The sequence below is a fragment of the Gymnoscopelus braueri genome, assembly GCF_963280865.1.
Source record: "Gymnoscopelus braueri genome assembly, chromosome: 22".
Lineage (NCBI taxonomy): Eukaryota > Metazoa > Chordata > Actinopteri > Myctophiformes > Myctophidae > Gymnoscopelus > Gymnoscopelus braueri.
In genome coordinates, this window is record NC_137624.1 from 13,356,326 (window position 1) to 13,375,060 (window position 18,735).

General features: G+C 43.5%; 1 protein-coding gene across 1 annotated transcript in view; it reads right to left on the reverse strand.

Moving 5' to 3' along the window:
• Positions 1 to 18,735, reverse strand: part of LOC308078855 (uncharacterized protein) — a gene marked incomplete at its 5' end in the record, with an annotated part of 216,942 nt that overhangs the window by 139,574 nt on the left and 58,633 nt on the right. The window contains 4 exons of the mRNA XM_080420199.1: positions 7,453 to 7,536; positions 9,725 to 9,856; positions 14,878 to 15,070; positions 17,926 to 18,084. Coding sequence (XP_080276325.1) covers positions 7,453 to 7,536; positions 9,725 to 9,856; positions 14,878 to 15,070; positions 17,926 to 18,084 — 568 coding nt within the window. The remainder of the gene's footprint in view (positions 1 to 7,452; positions 7,537 to 9,724; positions 9,857 to 14,877; positions 15,071 to 17,925; positions 18,085 to 18,735) is intronic.

The following is an 18,735-nucleotide window of genomic DNA, read 5'->3' on the forward strand; positions in this document are numbered from 1 at the left end:
ACACACACACACACACACACACACACACACACACACACACACACACACACACACACACACACACACACACACACACACACACACACACACACACACACACACACACACACACACACACACACACACACACACACACACACACAATGTTCTCTCCCCATCACGGTGAAATAACACGGATTACAAGTCCGTAAATACACAATATTTTCGAGCTGCGTTCGCTTCCAGCGTTCTCGCGTCTTACTTGTGGTCTTACAACTGAGCTTGTAGATCTGTTATTTTCACAATTCTTGTAACTTTTGGGACATTTTCGCCTTCGCGTCGAAAGTGAACTGTATACGCCCACTGATCTGCAACAGGTTTGGTTCAGGAAGGTGGAAACAATTGTGGTAAAAGAAAACGTATGTACACAAACACACAAAAACACACAGTATAGTTCTTTGGCCAGAATGGAGCCGGTGATGTAGCAATCATGTGGTCGACGTACTATCCGGTCAGCCCCAACACTTCTAGAATTCTTAACACAACACCAATTCTTTTTTTTTTCTTGCATTTTTATCCCACGATTTCGTAACCCATTTTTTCACCCAGATGTAATCCTGGGGGCTACACTCCCTCTGCCAGCCTAGGGAGAGCCTAGAGCCAAGCTCATGCCTCCTTCAATGCATGAGAGCTAGCAAGCCGCTTCTTATCACCCGACAGGGGGGAGGTTCCCTGGTTGGACGTAGCGCGTGGAAGGAATTCACGTTATTCCAACCAGTTCCTTTCCCCTCCATCAGGCGCCCCGGCTGACCAGGGGAGGAGGCAGTATAGAGACCAGGATTAACACACCAATTCAGACCGTGTTCATGGATATAAACCCTATAATTCAACACACATCCCATTCCCGTTCCACAGCGAACCCATGAGCAAAATCTCCTAAATGAATAAGAACAGGAGCTCAATTCCCACATACCTTTGTTTGAACTGCTACACAGTTAAATCCCAATGTTACTTTAACTCAAAAGAGAGTTTAAATGGAACCAAATGGACTGTGTCGCTAAAACAAAGGTGTGTGGGTATAAATGGAGGGGGGGACAAGAGTTCAAAGCTTATGTTGAAGAATATTGGTCTGGCTTTTCAATTATGCGGTTTTTCGCCAAAAGGTCGCTGACCTCCAGCAGTGTTTAATATCTCGCGGCACGTGGGGAGAGAGAGACCATGATGAACTGGCGCGGCGGTGCCCCCCCGTCTTTAGGGAGAACCGGCGGTCCCGCGCGGGACATGCATCAAAGTCAAGGAAAACCACAACAACAGACCCCCACAATCAGACATGTCACGCTTCAAAGAGCAGGGGAAGCAGACCCCGGCGAAAAGGAAAACAGAAACATCTTGTTAATGTGGGTGGTGCTATTTTTAAACCCTGCACGTGTTGGGTCTGTGTGGGGGAGCGGAATGGACGCAAGAGGCAGGACCTGATGTACCTCTTATTTCAGGCTGGTCTGGACTTGTGTTCTGTGTGTGCGCGTCCCGGGGTACGAGGGGGGGGGGGGGGGTGTTAATGAAAAACAGGCTGAAGGGAGAGAGGGGGGAGGGCAAAGACGGAGCCAAATAAAATATTATATTTAGACATGCATAGATAACAAACGTTACGTTCAGTGACGGAGACAGGAAGGGAACAGGGAACAAGGAACAGGGAACAGGGACATAGAGAGGGAGGGAGAGAGAGAGTGAGTGACTAATTCAAAAAAGGAAGCAAGAAGCAAAAAGGAACAGAAGTACAGTGGTTATAGACACACAGAAACATGAGAGAGAATGTGGCAAACAGACGTCAAAAAAACGTAGTGTAAAACATTCAACTTGATGAAAGGGGGAAAGACACAGAGACACAGTAACATGTATCTATTAATTATAATAACTCCAAGGGTCTACGTGTAACCAAATGGACTCTTGTAAGTCCATTTGGTTACATTTGGAGACTCTCTACTAAAGCTATGCAGACTAACAAAGCGACATGACCGGGCGGAATGTGTGCATTTCTCCTTAAAAACACGCGCGGTGGAACTAACGCCAGCATGGCATCGTCTTTTCAAGGCTGACGGCCAGGTTGATCTATTGATTTGACACCCATATGGTGTCAGAACTTTGAGGGGGGAAATCTATTATAGTTCCAGTTCCCAGACGGTCCTGTCCACTAGAGAATAATAGGCCAGTAGCATTAACCCCTTAAGACCAGGAACGCATCTGTGTCATTTTAGATTTCTTTGGCTATTCAAAAATAGCAGATATACAAGCTCACAGCGCGGCACCGAGTGCCGCGCTATGAGCTTGTAGATCTGCTATTTTTGAAAAATCGTGACAATTTGTGCAAATCTTTGAATATGTGTATTTTTTAAGCGAATATTTGTAACTCAAATCTTTGCTTCTGGGGGGTCCCTGGGACGATTTTTTTTTAGATGGAGGTCCGCCGCCAAATACATATCATTTTGGGAGGTCCTTGACATGAAAAAGTTTGAGAACCACTGATATTATAGCAACATACGTTTTTTCAAAAAAACTGTTATGATTTAGAAGACATTTTGTAGAATCGGCCTCAGGTCTTAATGGGTTAATCTCCAGTGTGGTGAAATCTCTGGAGAGAATGATAAACGGAGGCGCTCCGTAGGGAAACAGAGCGATCATTAGATCTGCATTGCCTACGGAAGGAATCGCGGCACTAGTGATGAGATTTAAGGTGAGATTTAACCCCTTAAAACCGGGAAAGCATCTGTATCAACGAACTCATCTTAGATTTTAGCTACATAGATATATAGCAAGTTTATCAGAAAAAAAAATCTAGAACAGTGGTTCTCAAAAATAGCAGATATACAAGCTCTCAGCGCATCTTTTTGAAAAATCTTAACATCAGTAGCCATACGACTGGAGTGGACAGGTTTGTAGGACGGTGTGATGACACCTACATATTAATGAAAGGAAAACTGAGGAGATGTGTGGTGGATCCCAGGTCTATCACCATGATCACCAATACATGGTCCTGACATCAAACAGGTCCCCTCGTATAAATATCTGGGAGTAACAGATCGATTGTGAAATGAGCTGGAACGCTCGATGTGACAAGTGTGTGTGCAAAAATACACTGGCGCCCTCATTTTCTCCGCAGGCTTAGACACTTTGGTGTACGCAGAAATATAATAGCGCTAGTATAGAGTCCATCATAAGTTTAAATCTGATTGGTCAAAATGGCGGGGAAGATTATGGGTAAGTCTACAGGTGATGAATGGAGGGTGATGACAAATTTCTCCTCGGAGACAAAATTAAGTATTGAACCTCTCTACAAACCTACAAATGTCTGCAAAATAATGTCTACAAACATTTGTAAACTCAGAGTAAAACTCAAGACTCTAGGATTCTGCAGTGGAAGCAAATATTGTACATCAGAGACAGACAGACAGAGTCAAACTAGGTGATTAAGAGACAGAGAGAGACAGACAAAGAACTGGCAAACATCAGGCCACAAAGACGTATACTGTGGATGTGAAGAGCTTCAAGACGGCGCGGCCAGAGTACAAAGGGATATTTAACTGACAGGAGAGAGAGAGAGAGGCCTCGCGTGTTTCTGTATACTTTACTCTCTGTAACAGGAACCAGTCAGAGGACTGTAAGTGTTCTATATATCATGACATTGGCATCCTCAGTGCCATCCCGCTGAATCCACTTAGCACCAGGTGGAGCTGGCAGGAGACGGCGCGTTGGCACCGCACGCCACGCTATGGCCTAACGCGTGTTATGAAGCTTTGAGATCACAATCAGCATTTTTGGCCATTCGCTATTACTGTAAAGAGAACCAGACAGTCTGATGAGTTAACCCATTGAGACCTGAGGCCGCTTCTACAAGTGTCTTCTAAATCCCAACAGTTTTCTGTAAAACATGTTTCTATATCAGCGGTGCTCAAGCTTTTTCATGTGGAGGACCACCCAAAATGATATGTTTTTGGCCACCGACCCCCGTCTTAAAATGTTTCATTCCAGGGAACCCAAGAAGCAAAGATTTGAGTTACAAATGTTCGCTTTAAAAGAATATATATACAAAGTTTTGCACAAATTTTCAATATTTTTCAAAAATAGCAGATCTACAAGCTCGTAGCTCGCACTCGGTGCCGCGCTACGAGCTTGTAGATCTGCTATTTTTGAATAGCCAAAGTGTAAAATAATGTTTTTTTAGCTCAAATCTAAAAATGCAAATCTACAGATGCGTTCCCGGTCTTAATGGGTTACGTTTTACAATCAAGACGAAAAAAATCAAATAGAACCCTGCTACAGTATGTTTTCTCTTCAATTCCAAGCGCACGTTCCTTGACCGAGTTTTTCATTCCGGCCGTACACCGACGCCAACAATGTGTTTTATGGCGTAAAGTGCCAATGCAAAAACAACCTCTGCGTTGCAGGAAGTGCTTTTTCCTGTTTTTGAATTTGGAATTTTAGATACGATGTTGAGACAAAACAAAATGACAGCCTGATTATGCTACACACAGTGGAAAAAACCACAAAGCAAACGGCGCATGATTGCATATTTACAACGAGAATCCTGAACATTTGGCGCTGACGAGGTTGCTTATCCGTATCCAAGATGGGAAATTAAATCAGATAGAGGCTGTCAACAACATTCCCTTGACATGAGACGTAAAAACACGCCTCCAACTTTAACCACTTAAAACCCTACTGTATACTTCATTGACCCGAGTCATTCAGGGGTCTGTTATGGGCCCACATGTACCCCTCTTCTTTTTTTCCCTCTACACCAAAATGTCTTTGACATAAATAGGTGGCGAATGTTGGCCCCCCCCAGAATAGCGACGTTAGGGTTGGTGTGGTTAACGAGCATACGCAGACATTTACAAGCCACAGCCAGTGATCAGCCACAAGACAGATGGAGGAGAAGGCCTGGCAGGGCAGTGTTTAACTGCTTTGTTTTCTGTAAAGCACTTAGTGACCAATTTATGAACAAGTTTCACTTGGCAACGGGAAAGGAACCGAGGAAAATGGATGGACAGACAACACACACACATAAAACACCCACACCAAGGCACATGCACGCACCCGCTCAAGCAATGTCGCACTATCGCATATTTACAGCGAGAATCCTGAGACATTGGCGTTGATGACGAGGCTGCTTATCCGTATCCAAGATTAAATGGAATCAGATAGTGGCTGTCAATAACTTTTCCATTAACACGAGATGTAAAAGACTTTAACGAGCGCACGGAGACGTTTAGCAGGCCACAGCGGGGGCCAACGATCAGTCACGATGCGGCAGATGGAGAAGAGGCCAGACATGCTAGTGTTTAAAGGGATAGTTCACCCCCAAAATGACTTTTTTTCCTATCGATTACACACCCCATGGAGACTTGAATTCATGAAGGTTTTTTTGTTTTTGTCGCATTCCTAAGCCAATAATTTGATGACCAGCGTAAAGATGCTTATGTCTCCGGTAGGAGACTCAAAATTGACACTTTGTGTCTCCTACCGAAGCCGCAGCTGGTCATCAAATTATTGTCTTAGGAATGCGACAAAAGCTAAAACATCTCCATGAATTCAAGTCTCCATGGAGTGTGTAATCGATAGAAAAAAAGTTATTTTGGGGGTGAACTATCCCTTTAACCATTTAAACCCTATATACTTCATTAACTCATTCAGTGCCAATGAAATAAAAAAATAATTGCACACTGTGCCAGCCAAAAATACATAGTAAAAAAAAGTGCTCAGGAGCCGAGATACAGCGTTTTTCAGTAATAAGTTAAATAAGAAGTGAATGGAGCAGCAAATCTTCAGATGATGATATCTTGGGTTCTGAAGGTTTTTTTTTTATTTATATTTTTACTCGTGATAACTCGTTCTTGGCACTCAAGAGAGTTAACTGGAGTCCCCCCCAGGGGTCTATACTGGGCTCCCTTCCTTTGTCCCCCTCTACAGCAAATATCTTCACCGAAAATAGCCGATCTACAAGCTCAGATTGGCTATTTTCGACAAATGTTCGCCCCCCCCCCCCAGAAAATTGATTCATTGGGTTCATGTGGTTAAGTGCTTTGTTCTGTACAACACTTAGTGACCAATTTATCAACAAAGTTTCACTTGGCAACGACAACACAACGTGCGCAACACGTGGGCGGACACACCCACACACCAAGCATGTGCGCGTGTAAAAACACACACAGACACATTCACGCACACGCACACACACACACACACACACGGACAAGAATCGGACAGCTGCGGCCTGCCGGCCTCAGACGCCCGAGTGCCCCGCCTCCTTTCTCTCGAAGCTAATTAACGACAGATGAGGGCCTGCATCAAAAACAAAACACTATGCTGTGTGGTTTTTTACAGACAGAGATTAATGAGAAATGAAGTTCGAGAAAGCAGACTTAGCAGTGGTTAGGTTGCATGGCTGGAGCTGCCTTCCTGCAGATGGGATAAAAAAAAAAAAAACTACCACTAAACTGTGTCCACTCCCTCCAAAACACACAAATAAACTTAATAGACCCCCAAACGCAGGTCTCGGCTGTGGGACTATTAGGCGATGTTTGCATTGTTTGTTTGAGTGAATCATGTTGATCAGTGGGTTCTCTGGACCACTAGCATATTTCTAACAATCCTCAAGAACCACCCCAGCCCACCTCCATTAGAGGTGAATGGGTAGACAGGCCGTCTGGGAAACACAATGTCCCCGGTTCGCCTCCCGCCCGGCCTCGGTCTAGGTGTCAAAGTGTCCCCGAGCAACCCTTAACCCCCCACCCTCCCCCCCTTAACTCCTAAGGAAGCAAAGCAACAGCAAATCACGTGATCGCCCAAAAAAAAAACAGCCCGTTCACTTCCTTGTTATTCGATTTGGGAAAATGGCTTTGCTTACTGTTGTTTTGGGGGCGAAAACCACCCCTCACACAACTGCCCATATCTATGGAAGGGATTATCGCGGCGGCACAATTTTCTTTCACAGAGTCTACGAGACCCCTCTACGTCTTTCAAAGTGATCGGCGGGTGGCTCGTTGTGAAGAATAATATTCTATGATTAGGTTTGTGAAAACTCTGAAATTGCTGGCAAAGGGCAGCATAGACAATGTTTTTTTCTGGCAGTTAATGAGTTCAATAAATCATACAAATTGTATTTAACATTAATGATCCGAAAGCCAGATGTATATTTGGTTGAGCGCCGGTGTCATGCACCGAAAATAGCCGATCGACAAGCTCACATAGATTTGCTAAATCGGTGCGCCACACATGCAGGAAAATATATGAGGCTCTTAAAAGTCATGATTTCATTTCAAGTTTTTTTTCGCCCCCCACACTGGAAATGGTTGATATGCAGCATTTGAATGAGAACTGCTGTGGTGTGATGTGTGCTACTCTACACACACACACACACACACACACACACACACACACACACACACACACAACCGTGCTTTCAGTCCTACTCACCTTCCTGTCAACATCTAAGAAAGAACCAGCCTTTGAGTCTCCCAAAAATCCCATCTCCAGGTCATTTGAGGACAGCAGAAGCTCCTTGACATAGAAACAAAGAGGGGAAGAAGTAAATAAATAAAAATATATAGAATAAATGTACAGTTCAGGGACAAACCAATAGACAAGCAAACAATCTCAGAGCTCTGTATTAAATGCACCTGATGGGCTGAACAGCACAGGTGAACCCTTACAGGTTCATTAAGGCAGGTACAGACTGCAGGACCTTAAAGTGGTCGGGGGGTCATCTGATCGTTAAGCATAACACACTGCAGGAGTTTATTTCTTGAAATCGGCTGTCATATATCGTTGTGGTCTTCACAACAGGATTGATCCCCGACAAGGGCTGACACACTGTAGGATAGTTCACTAGAATGCTATCTCCAGAGTCAGACCCAATACATACATTTGAGTTTATTCCAATTCATTTTAATCGACGTATCCCGTGATATGCCTCTCTCCCTCTCCCTCTCCCCCCTCTCTCGCTCTTTCTCTCTCTCTCTCTCTCTCCCCCTCTCTCTCTCTCTCTCTCTCTCTCGCACGTCAAGTGCGCAGAAGCGGTCAGTGACAGCGTTGCCATGTCCGCTTATTATAAGCGACTTTGGGCTTGTTTTTCTGTAGAGTTGCTTGTAAATATTGGTTGTTGCAGGGTACATTTTTTGGGCTTATTTGTGTAGTTGCTTATTTGGCCTTGTTTCCTAATGTTGTTTAAACCAGTGGTTTAAACAACACATAATATGTACTTGTCCGCAGACCCCCCTTCTGTAAATATGTTGTGCCATCATAGACCCCCATACAAGATTTGTGTGGATTTGGAAAATATTCCACAATTTTCTCAAGATTTTTATTTGAAAATAGCTGCGATGCGTTGTGAGCTTGTAGATCGGCTATTTTCAAATATCCAATGTATTTGTAAATAGGTTTAAAGTGCTCAAGTGGCCTTTTCTTGGGCTTGTTTTCATAGACCTGGTTGCTTATTTCTCTCGCAACATCTGGCAACGCTGTTCTGACACAGCGTGCACATGCTGCACACACACACACACACACACACACACACACACAGAGACCTCGCTCTTGCTCTCACTCTCTGTCTGTCTCTCTCTCTCTCTCTCTCTCTGTACAATTCCTCTAAAATAAACAGCCCACCAGGCTCGCTCACTCTCTCATTTTGTTTTATAATGTTAACTTAATACAGGACTGGACGGTAATATTGCGGTAGGGACTGTTTGTTGTGGTCAGATCCAGCGACGCTCCCCTGGCCACGGTGGCTGTAATGTGCTCTCATTGGCTGTAGCGTGGATCTCCTCGCAGACCCTTTCATAATGTATGATTATCTAACATGGTAGTTATCTGAAAACGGTCGGAAAGCCGTCGCAGAGCGGATTATCGCGCCCATATCGTCTCGCGGTGCCTTTCACACACAGCGAGCATTATCTCGCAGATCAAAGGCCGATCTGCGTCAGATCGGGAGGTTTTGTCGGCGAGCGCCAAAAAATGTCGGCGACAGCAATATCGGACCCAATCTCCTGCAGTGTGTACGGGCCCTTAGGCCTCTCCCAGTGTTAAATGGACAATCTGTATTCTCCATTATTTGAAACACACATGTGGGTATTTGGTTGAGTGTCGGGGTCTGCCATTTGTCTTGTTGGTGCAAACAACACAGGTATCAGAATAGGCTCTGAGCACAGCAGCCATTTTGGAAAGAAATTGGGCCTCTTCCTTACTTTCCTTCACAGGTCTTACCAATGACACTAATAAAGGCTCTGTTCCATTTAGTGTAGCGCCGTGGTTCTCAAACCTTTTAATTTCAAGGACCCCCATAACTCTGTGAGTGTACAAATGGAACCAAATGGTCCATTTGTACACTCTCAGAGTTACGCACCCGTAAGGGTCCATTTGCAACCCCCTCAAGGATAAGCACGCACATCCTAAAGCAGTTAATCGGGTTCTGGACAACAATACGTACATGAGAAAAAGAGGGGAAGTCCGCACACCGTTTGAGCTCCCAGTGGAAGAGTCTTTTTATTTGACCAGAATGGAACACCGCCTTCATTAGCATCATTGGTAACACCTGTGACGAAAATAAGGAAGAGGCCCAATTCCCTTATCGATTCCCTTCCTGCCCTATTCTCATGTAATAGGGCGCGATATCACTGTAGATAAAAGAATGTCCACTGTAAAGATTTGCCGTTTATTTTCTCTCTCTCTCATCTCTCTCTCTCTGTCTCACCTCCAGGGTGTCATCGGTGCGGGTGGAGCGTGGTGGCTTGGTCGTCGCACCACACCTGGGTGGGTGCAGGGTGCAGTGGTCCCGGGCGGCGCCGGGGTCCCCCATCATGAAGCTCAGCTGTCGCAGGTCACCCTGTACGCACAGGAGGAAGTGATTAAGTGAAGCGATGCACTGAGGTTTGGTAAGAAGATGCACTGTAAGCCACACAATGACGCAATTATATACCTAGAATCATTAATTGACTATACAGTACATTGCGCTAAACCGCACAAACAAACAAAGTGGATGGCTAGGCTTTTACTTTACTGTAAACTACTTCTATTGTCATTATACAATTTTATTTTGAATCTTATTCTTATCTATCCACTCACTGTTCATCCTGTGTTCTGTCTGTCTGTCTGTACTCTGTAGTATCTGCACACACATGCACACTCGCGCGCGCGCACACACACACACACACACACACACACACACACACACACACACACACTTGTACACGTGTGCACACAGATGCATACATGCACAGTTTTCATGCACATACTCAGAGCTACATTCTGTAGGCCTGTGGCCTTATCCAACCCCATCCTCAGACGAGGACCTTACAGACAGTGTTACCTCTGCCTTCGTTCATTCTTTTATTATAGTTTCCCCTTTAGTTTCACACACACACACACACACAGTAGGAGGTTACTTGAGGCTAAACTGTATAGGTTTCAGTGTACCTGAGGATCTGTCACCCGGCCAAACAGTAATCAACACACCTAGATCTGTCCCTAGGCAATGTTTACTGGAATGTGTCTGTGACTGAGAAGAAGGTCTGGCTGTGTGTGTGTGTGTGTGTGTGTGTGTGTGTGTGTGTGTGTGTGTGTGTGTGTGTGTGTGTGTGTGTGTGTGTGTGTGTGTGTGTGCGCACACGCGTGTGTGTGTGTGTGCGTGTGTGTACATGCGTGCGTGTCTCTGAGTTACAAAGGGATACATTATTGTAACACTGAGGACTTAGACTTAGAGGACTGTAGGATTTAGATGCTACAGTAAAAAGGAAGGATGGAATTGGGAAAAGCGGTTCAAGAATCAAGATTTGTATTACTAGTTGCAGTGCATAAGAGTAATATTCTTTGTTGGTGTTGGCTCCTCACAGCCTTGCATTTGTTGATTTACAAATGAATACTATTGATTTACAAATACTATACTGTAAGTACTGTACTCCTTTATTTTGTGGGAGGGATTCTGATACATTGTGTGTATTGTTTATCTCTGCTTATACTGTATATTAGTAAGTAAGTAGCCTTGAGAACAAACGGTTCCCAAGCCATGTGGCCCATAGGTCAGGAGCCTATCTCCTGTTTTTGTAGCGTGAGGTGGCTTGATGTACAAGTACACCCCCTGGACATGATGTAAGTATGTCACAGGGACTTAACCCCCAATCTAACCCTTGATGCTGAGTGCCAAGCAGGGAGACATTGGGTCCCATTTTTACAGTCTTTGGTATGACCCGGACATGGAATGGAGCCCCGACCTTTCAATCTCAGGGTGAACACTCTAACCACAAGGCCACTGAGCTGGTCGGTTTACCGTATACAGTCTACATACAATATATTGTCGCTTCCGCTCGAATCTTTTAAAAATAAAAACAAACTAAAACTCATGACATTTTAAGCACACACAGGATGTGCTAACTACACTCCCGGCCACTGCAAATGTCTCATACAGTCCTTTGAGGTTATACATCTGCAGGACCCCTTCACTATACGTGCTGTTGTTGGAACCTGTGCGAGAACACTTTGTATCTTTCATATAATGGCCCTTTGGCTTGGTGCCACGGGTAAAGTGGCAGGCCTGCTTGGGAAATAAACACTCTGAAACAGAAGGGAGAGGTTGTCATCGACTGCAGAGGTCTGAGCGACGGCGAGAGTGACAGGCTGCAATGAAGCGTCGTTATGTTTAGGCGGCCGCAGCTGAGTGCGAAGAGAGAGGCTGTCTGGGAAGCGTCAGGTCGCCAGTTTCGAAAGTGTCCCTGAGCAAGACTCTTAACTGGCTAAGCCATTGGTTCTCAAAGTGGGGTCCGGGGACCCCCAGGGGGTCCTTGAGGGAGTTCCAGGGGGTCCCCAGCTAAATGTGGATAGTTAGGAACCAAATGGACCAAATGGACCCTTATGGGTCTGTAACTCAGAGTGTACAAATGGAACCAAATCCATTTGGTTCCATTTGTACACTCTCAGAGTTAAATTAACATCGATTTTACAATATAAATTGGGGTCCCAGAGATAGAAATGTCATTAAATGGGGGTCCGTAGCCTAATGCATGTCAAACTGGGGGTCCTTGAAATTAAAATGGTTGAAAATCACTGCTAGAGCCCTAGAAATCTTCCCTTATGGGGGTCCCTGAGGCATATCTTTTCAAATGGGGGTCCACGGGCTAAGAAGTGTCAATTTGGGGGTCCTTGAAATGAAAAAGTTTGAGAACCACTGGGCTAAGCCCTGTACATGTATACGTCAAAGCACTTTGAGAAAATAGCAGATCTACAAGCTCACAAAGTGATGCAACCTTTAGTTTCTTTTTCCTTTCTTTTCTTTTCTTAATATCGATGCCAGGTTGAAAGTGGCTAACCCCTCACAGCTCCCCTGTGCACTCATCTGAGCCATCTGAGTAGCCATCAGCTGGGTGAAAACTGTGACAGCAACTTCCCCTTCCCCCGGAGATCAGAAAAGACTGCCTTTCCCTTATGGGCGATCAGTGATGGAAAAAGTACTCACGTTTTTACTTCAGTAAAAGTATCAATAGTGCAATATAGAAATACTCTGTTACAAATAAAATACAGGAATTCAAAATGTAATTTTAAGTAAAAGTACAAAAGTATTGGCATCAAAATGTACTTAAAGTACCAAAAGTAGAAAGTACTCATTATGCAGAATGTCCCATTTCAAGTTTTCAAATGTATAAAAATCTTTTGAAAATAAACTACAACTTCCCCTTCCCCCGGAGATCAGAAAAGCCTCCCTTTCCCTTAATGCGCGACACACAGCCAAAGCAGACTGAAGAGTGAAGAGTGAAGGCTGTCGCCACCCTAACAGCGAGGAAGCGCTCGGCCCTGCTTTGGTTTTGACTCGTGTGGTTTTGATCCATTCTGTCCGCTGAGAGCTCGCACCGCGGGAAGCGAGGTGGTGGAGAATCCATCTCCAGCGGTGCTAAGCGTAAATGCAGATGTGTGATGTTCTGTATGACCTCTCCTGACCCCCCATGGAGATACGGCCGTAAAGCTCATCCTTCATAAACTTCACTTAGCGCCCCCTGGAGAGTTGGGAGTCTGGGCCAGCTTGAAGTTGTTGTACGTACGGTATACTGTACATCTACTGTAAAATATATACTGTAAAATCCCTCTATCCTGTTGCTTTAACCCATTAATACCGGGAAAGTATCCGTGTCATTTTTTAATTTCTTTGGCTTCTTCTATGAGCTTATAGATCTGCTTTTTTGGACATTTTTGGAAATGTTTGAATTGTTGTTGTTTTTTGTAACTCAAATCTTTGCTTCTGGGGGTCCCTGGAACGACATATTTTACAAATCTTTGCTTTAAAAAATATATATTCCAAGATTCACACATTTTCACGATTTTTCAAAAATAGCAGATCTACAAGCTCGTAGCGCGGCACTCTGTGCCGCGCTATGAGCTTGTATATCTGCTATTTTTGAATAGCCAACGAAATCTTAAAAATGACACAAATGATGCTTTCCCGGTCTTAAAGGGTTAACCCAGAGAGTGTAAAAAGTAACCAAATGGACCCTTGAGTGTCCACTTGCTTACAATTCGTACACTCAGAAATGGATAAATAAACACAGAGTTCGCTGAGCGTATTACAGCGTTTCCTCGTTTGTTTTTTTATGACAACATGCAGATTTCTGTTTCATTTCCCCACCTGACTCTGTCCCCGTTTTGCCCCAGTTATGGTTTCAATGTATTCTAAAACATAACTTCAGCCACTTCAGCCCCATACATTTCAGCCATTTGAAAATAGCCGATCTACAAGCTCACAATGCGTCGCATTGCGATGCATTGTGAGCTTGTAGATCGGCTATTTTCAAATTCTTTTTATACATTTGAAATGTTTAAAATGGTACTTTCTGCATAATGAGTACTTTTTACTTTCCGTACTTTAAGTACATTTTGATGCCAATACTTTTACTCAAGTACATTTTGAATTCCAGACTTTTACTTGTAACAGAGTATTTCTTTATTGTAGTACTGATACTTTTACATAAGTAAAGAAATGGAGTACTTTTTCCAAGGGGAAACACTTAAAAAGAATGAACAAAGGCAGGTAAGGTCTGTGTCTGAGGATGGGGTTGGATAAGGCCACAAGGCCTACAGACTCTGTAGCTCTGTTCTGAGTATGTGCGAGCAAACTGTGCATGTATGCATCTGTGTGCACACGTGTACAAGCGTGTGTGTGTGTGTGTCATTAACCCATTAAGACCGGGAACGCATCTGTGTCATTTTAAGAGTTATTTGGGCTATTAAAAAAACGCAGATCTAAACAGCAGATCTACAAGCTCGTAGCGCGGTACCGAGTGCCGCGCTACGAGCTTGTAGATCTGCTGTTTAAAAAATAAAATTGTGAACATTTGTGCAAATCTTTTTTATATATCTTTTAAAGCGAGCATTTTTAACTCAAATCTTTGCCTCTGGTGGGGGTCCCTGGAACAACATATTTCGGGGGTCCTTGACGTGAAAAAGTTTGAGAACCACTGATTGTAGCAACATAAGTTTTTTCCAAAAACTGTTAGGATTTAGAAGACATTTGTAGAATCCCCCAGAAGCAAAGATTTGAGTTAAAAATGTTCGCTTTAAAAATATATATATTCAAAGACTTGCACACATTTTCAAGATTTAAAAAAAAATAGCAGATCTACAAGCTCATAGTGCGGCACTCGGTGCAGCGCTATGAGCTTGTAGATCTGCTATTTTTTAATAGCCAAAGAAATCAAAAAATGACAGATTCTTTCCCAGTCTTAATGGGTTAAGCAGCATGTAAACTTCCCTGCATACACAAAAAAACGTAGCTTTTGCGTTTTCCGTCTGGCTTTCGCATAAAACATCTGGCGCTTGCATTGCAACAAGCGCGCGAACACAGCAACAACGCGGAAATCCCCTTACCTCAAAGGGAGTCTCGAATCCCTCGATGATGCCGCCGACCATGAGCAGGCCGTCGGTAGAGATGTCCATGCCAGGATACACCCAGTCGACGCGCTCCACCAGGGAACAGTCCACGAAGAGCGCCAGGCGCTTGGACGACACGCTGACGGCCACGCGGTGCCAGTCCCCGTTAGACAGGTTACGCACGGGGAACCTGAGAGGACAGGACACGGCACATGACAGAGACTTGTGAGGTATAGAGGCCGAACCGATGGCAGGTTTTTGGGGGTCTGGCGCTGATTTTGGAGAGTTCTAGACAGGGTTGCCAGATCTGCTTATTATAATTTCCTCGCAAGATTTTATTTGAAAATAGCCGATCTACAAGCTTACAACGCGTCGCATCGCGACGCGTTGTAAGCTTGTAGATCTGCTATTTTCTAATAGCTGATGTTAAAGTGCTCATGTGGCCCATAGTCGCTTCTTTTGGGCTGGTTTTCCTAGACCTGGTTACTTGTTTCTCTCACAGAATCTGGCAACACTGGTTCTAGACCACAAGCTACCGATGTTTTGACCGATGTTTTATAGCAAAAAGTGCAACATTTTCTAATCAATTTGAAGAAAACTAACTTTGATTTGATTAAAGTTTCGATTTCAGAAGATTTTACTTAAAAGCAAACAGGTCATCATATAAAATACACATAAAGTGAACGTTATTCTATTTAACCACTTAAGCCCTATTCAAATATTTGAAAGAATCTGCTATTTTTGAACATTTTAATAATTCCCAAAATAGGGACACCAAGTTGAAAGTGGTGAAACATCTGCTACATAATCGCCGATACCGATGTCATCAAAAAGGACAAATAATGTCCGATATATCGACCAAAACAATACATCGGTCTGGCTGATGACGGTACTAATGCTTTATATGAAAGCTAATATTCAACACAGTCAGGCTTTAATTTAACTTCAACTTTGCATGATCATTACACTGTCTGCAGCAATGCGTGGCAGGGTATTATAATAATAAGTCCTGTCTGTTTGATGGTGTGAGAGATAAATTGAGAATGGATGGGTGGGTTTTCTTGAGTCTTAACACTGTAAACCACTTAAACCCTATAGTTCGCTGCCCGGGGTCCCTCAGGACTCCCTGTACTTTTCCCCCCCTCTACACCAAATCTCTTCACCGAAAATAGCTGATCTACAAGCTTACACCGCGTTACGTTGCAATGCGTTTTGAGCTTATAGATCGGCTGAATGTTCACCCCATAATAGGGACTTTTTTTGAGTATTTTATTAGGCAAAAAAAAAAAAGTAAAACAGCACAGTTACATTTAAAATACTTTGTCTAACAGGTCCGTTCATAAAAGTCCTTGCGGACTTGTTTCCAATGAGGGCCTTGGTATTCAATTCATAGGCATATATAGTGGCACCACAGTTCAAATATCATTACAAAAAAAACAGCAAAAAAATAAAAAAATAACACTATGTACAGTACAACAAAAAAATAAAAAAGGGGGAAAAAAAATATGTACAAGAACAGGGGGGGGAGGGTCTGCTGTCTAACGGGAAAATCTTTTGGCCTCCTGAAAAGTGATTTTTTTTTAAGGCTCTTTTAAATGAGCCCAGCGAACTGCATTTTTTGAGGGATGGAGTTAGACTATTCCAATCCTGGGTGGCAGACGCTCGGATTCATGTGCCTAACTGAACTCTGGTCCATTTGGTGTATAAACCAGCTCTTCAGTAAGAGCAAAGTACTGTTATGTCTGATTTATATTGGCCCGGACGGCTGGCGTAGCGGTCCGGGCACCTAGGCTCAATGTAGCCTGACAGCATGTCGCGAGTTCGAGTCCCAATCCCGACGGCCTTTGCTGCTTGTCACTCCCCATCTCTCTCTCCCCATTTCCTGTCAAACTACTATCCTATCAATTAACCCATTAAGACCGGGAACGCATCTGTGTCATTTTAGATTTCTATGGCTTTTAAAAAATAGCAGATCTACAAGCTCAAGCTCACTCGGTGCCGCGCTATGAGCTTGTAGATCTGTTATTTTTTGAAAAATCGTGAAAATTTGTGCAAATCTTTGAATATATATATTTTTTTAAAGCGAACATTTGTAACTCAAATCTTTGGTTCTGGGGGTCCCTGGGACAAAATGTTTTTTACAAATGTTTGCTTTAAAAAATATATATTCAAAGATTTGCACACATTTTCACAATTGTTCAAAAATAGCTTATTTTTTAATAGCCAAAGACATCTAAAATGACAGCGATGCATTCCCGGTCTTAATGGATTAAGGCAGACAAAAAAGAAAGCCGAAAGTATCACATCTACATGCTCACAACATGAGCTTGTAGACAGGCTATTTGCAGTGTTCAGTGAACACGGCAACCAAGTATAAATCAGACATTACGAAACATGTGTACTTCATGACCAAGCTCACGTCTGCTGTTTGTCAGTGATATATTGCCTCAGTTCCACTCAAGGAAGAGGAACGTGCGGTGCAGCGCGTAGACCCTAAATCACTTCACCTAAGACACAGCCATACACACACACACATATAGGCATGCACACATGCACGCCGGTGTTGCCAGATTTCTCGAGAAATAAGCAACCAGGTTTATGAAAACAAGCCCAAAAAAAAAGCGACTAGGTCACATGAGCACTTTAAACCTATATCCATTGGATATTTGATATTAGACGAGCAAGCTCACGCGACACGTTGTGAGCTTGTAGATCTGCTATTTTCAAACATATCTTGGGGGAAAAAGTGCATTTTTTTAAATATAAAAAAAAACACATCTGGTACAAAAATATTTTTAGAAGGGGTCCGTGGACAAATACATATTCATTTGGGGGGTTTCCTTGACATGAAAATGTTTGAGAACCACTGGTATAAACAACATTAGGAAGCAACTACACTTTAGAAACAAGCCCAAAAAAGTCGCAACCACCAATATTTACAAGCAACTTTACAGAAAAACAATCCCAAAGTCGCTTATAATAAGCAGACATGGCAACACTGATGCACGCACACAGTCGCACACACACACACAGAGAGAGACTTACTCATAATGCCGCTGCTGTGTGCCTATAAAGATGACAGCATAGGCGCTGACGCGCAGTTGCAGCATGATGTGGCTGTCAGGACCGAGCACGGTGACCACACTGCGCTCCTCTCTCTGTGCGCTCCGCAGCTGAACCAGCAGACTGAATTCATCTGCAAACCTGTAGTACACACAAACACACACGCACGCACACACACACGCGCGCGCACGGACACACACACACAAACAATATGTTCACTTATTATAACAATAATACATTGTATTTGTATTGCATTCCCAGAGTGCTACATGGTAAAACCACATTATCAATCATAGAAGGTCAAAAAAGCAGGGTTTCAAAACAAATGTGGTTAAACAACAATTTAACACGAAAACGTCTTCCGAAATAAAACATGTTTTCAGGCCTATTATTTCAAAAAGAGTCCAGGCTTATTGTTATTCCTGCGGTCAAGCACATCATGATCAATATTAGTGAGTTTGGCGCCACAGTCCTATAACCACGATGGAAACAATAGCCCTCGAGCTTTGTTGTGTTTCATCCTTTTTAGATAATAATGTACAAATATGTTTTACTGCATAATGCCTTTTTGTCAATAAAAATGGCAAACATTCAATCAAGAAGCAACTCGCTACTGACGGTGCAGAAGTCAGGAAAAGGCTCAATGACGGATGGCATGAAAGTAAAACTCAACTCAGCAGTGATTGATTCAATCCGGGAACGCATCTCTGTCATTTTAGATTTCTTTGGCTATTAAAAAATAGCAGATCTACAAGCTCATAGCGCGGCACTCGGTGCCGCGCTATGAGCTTG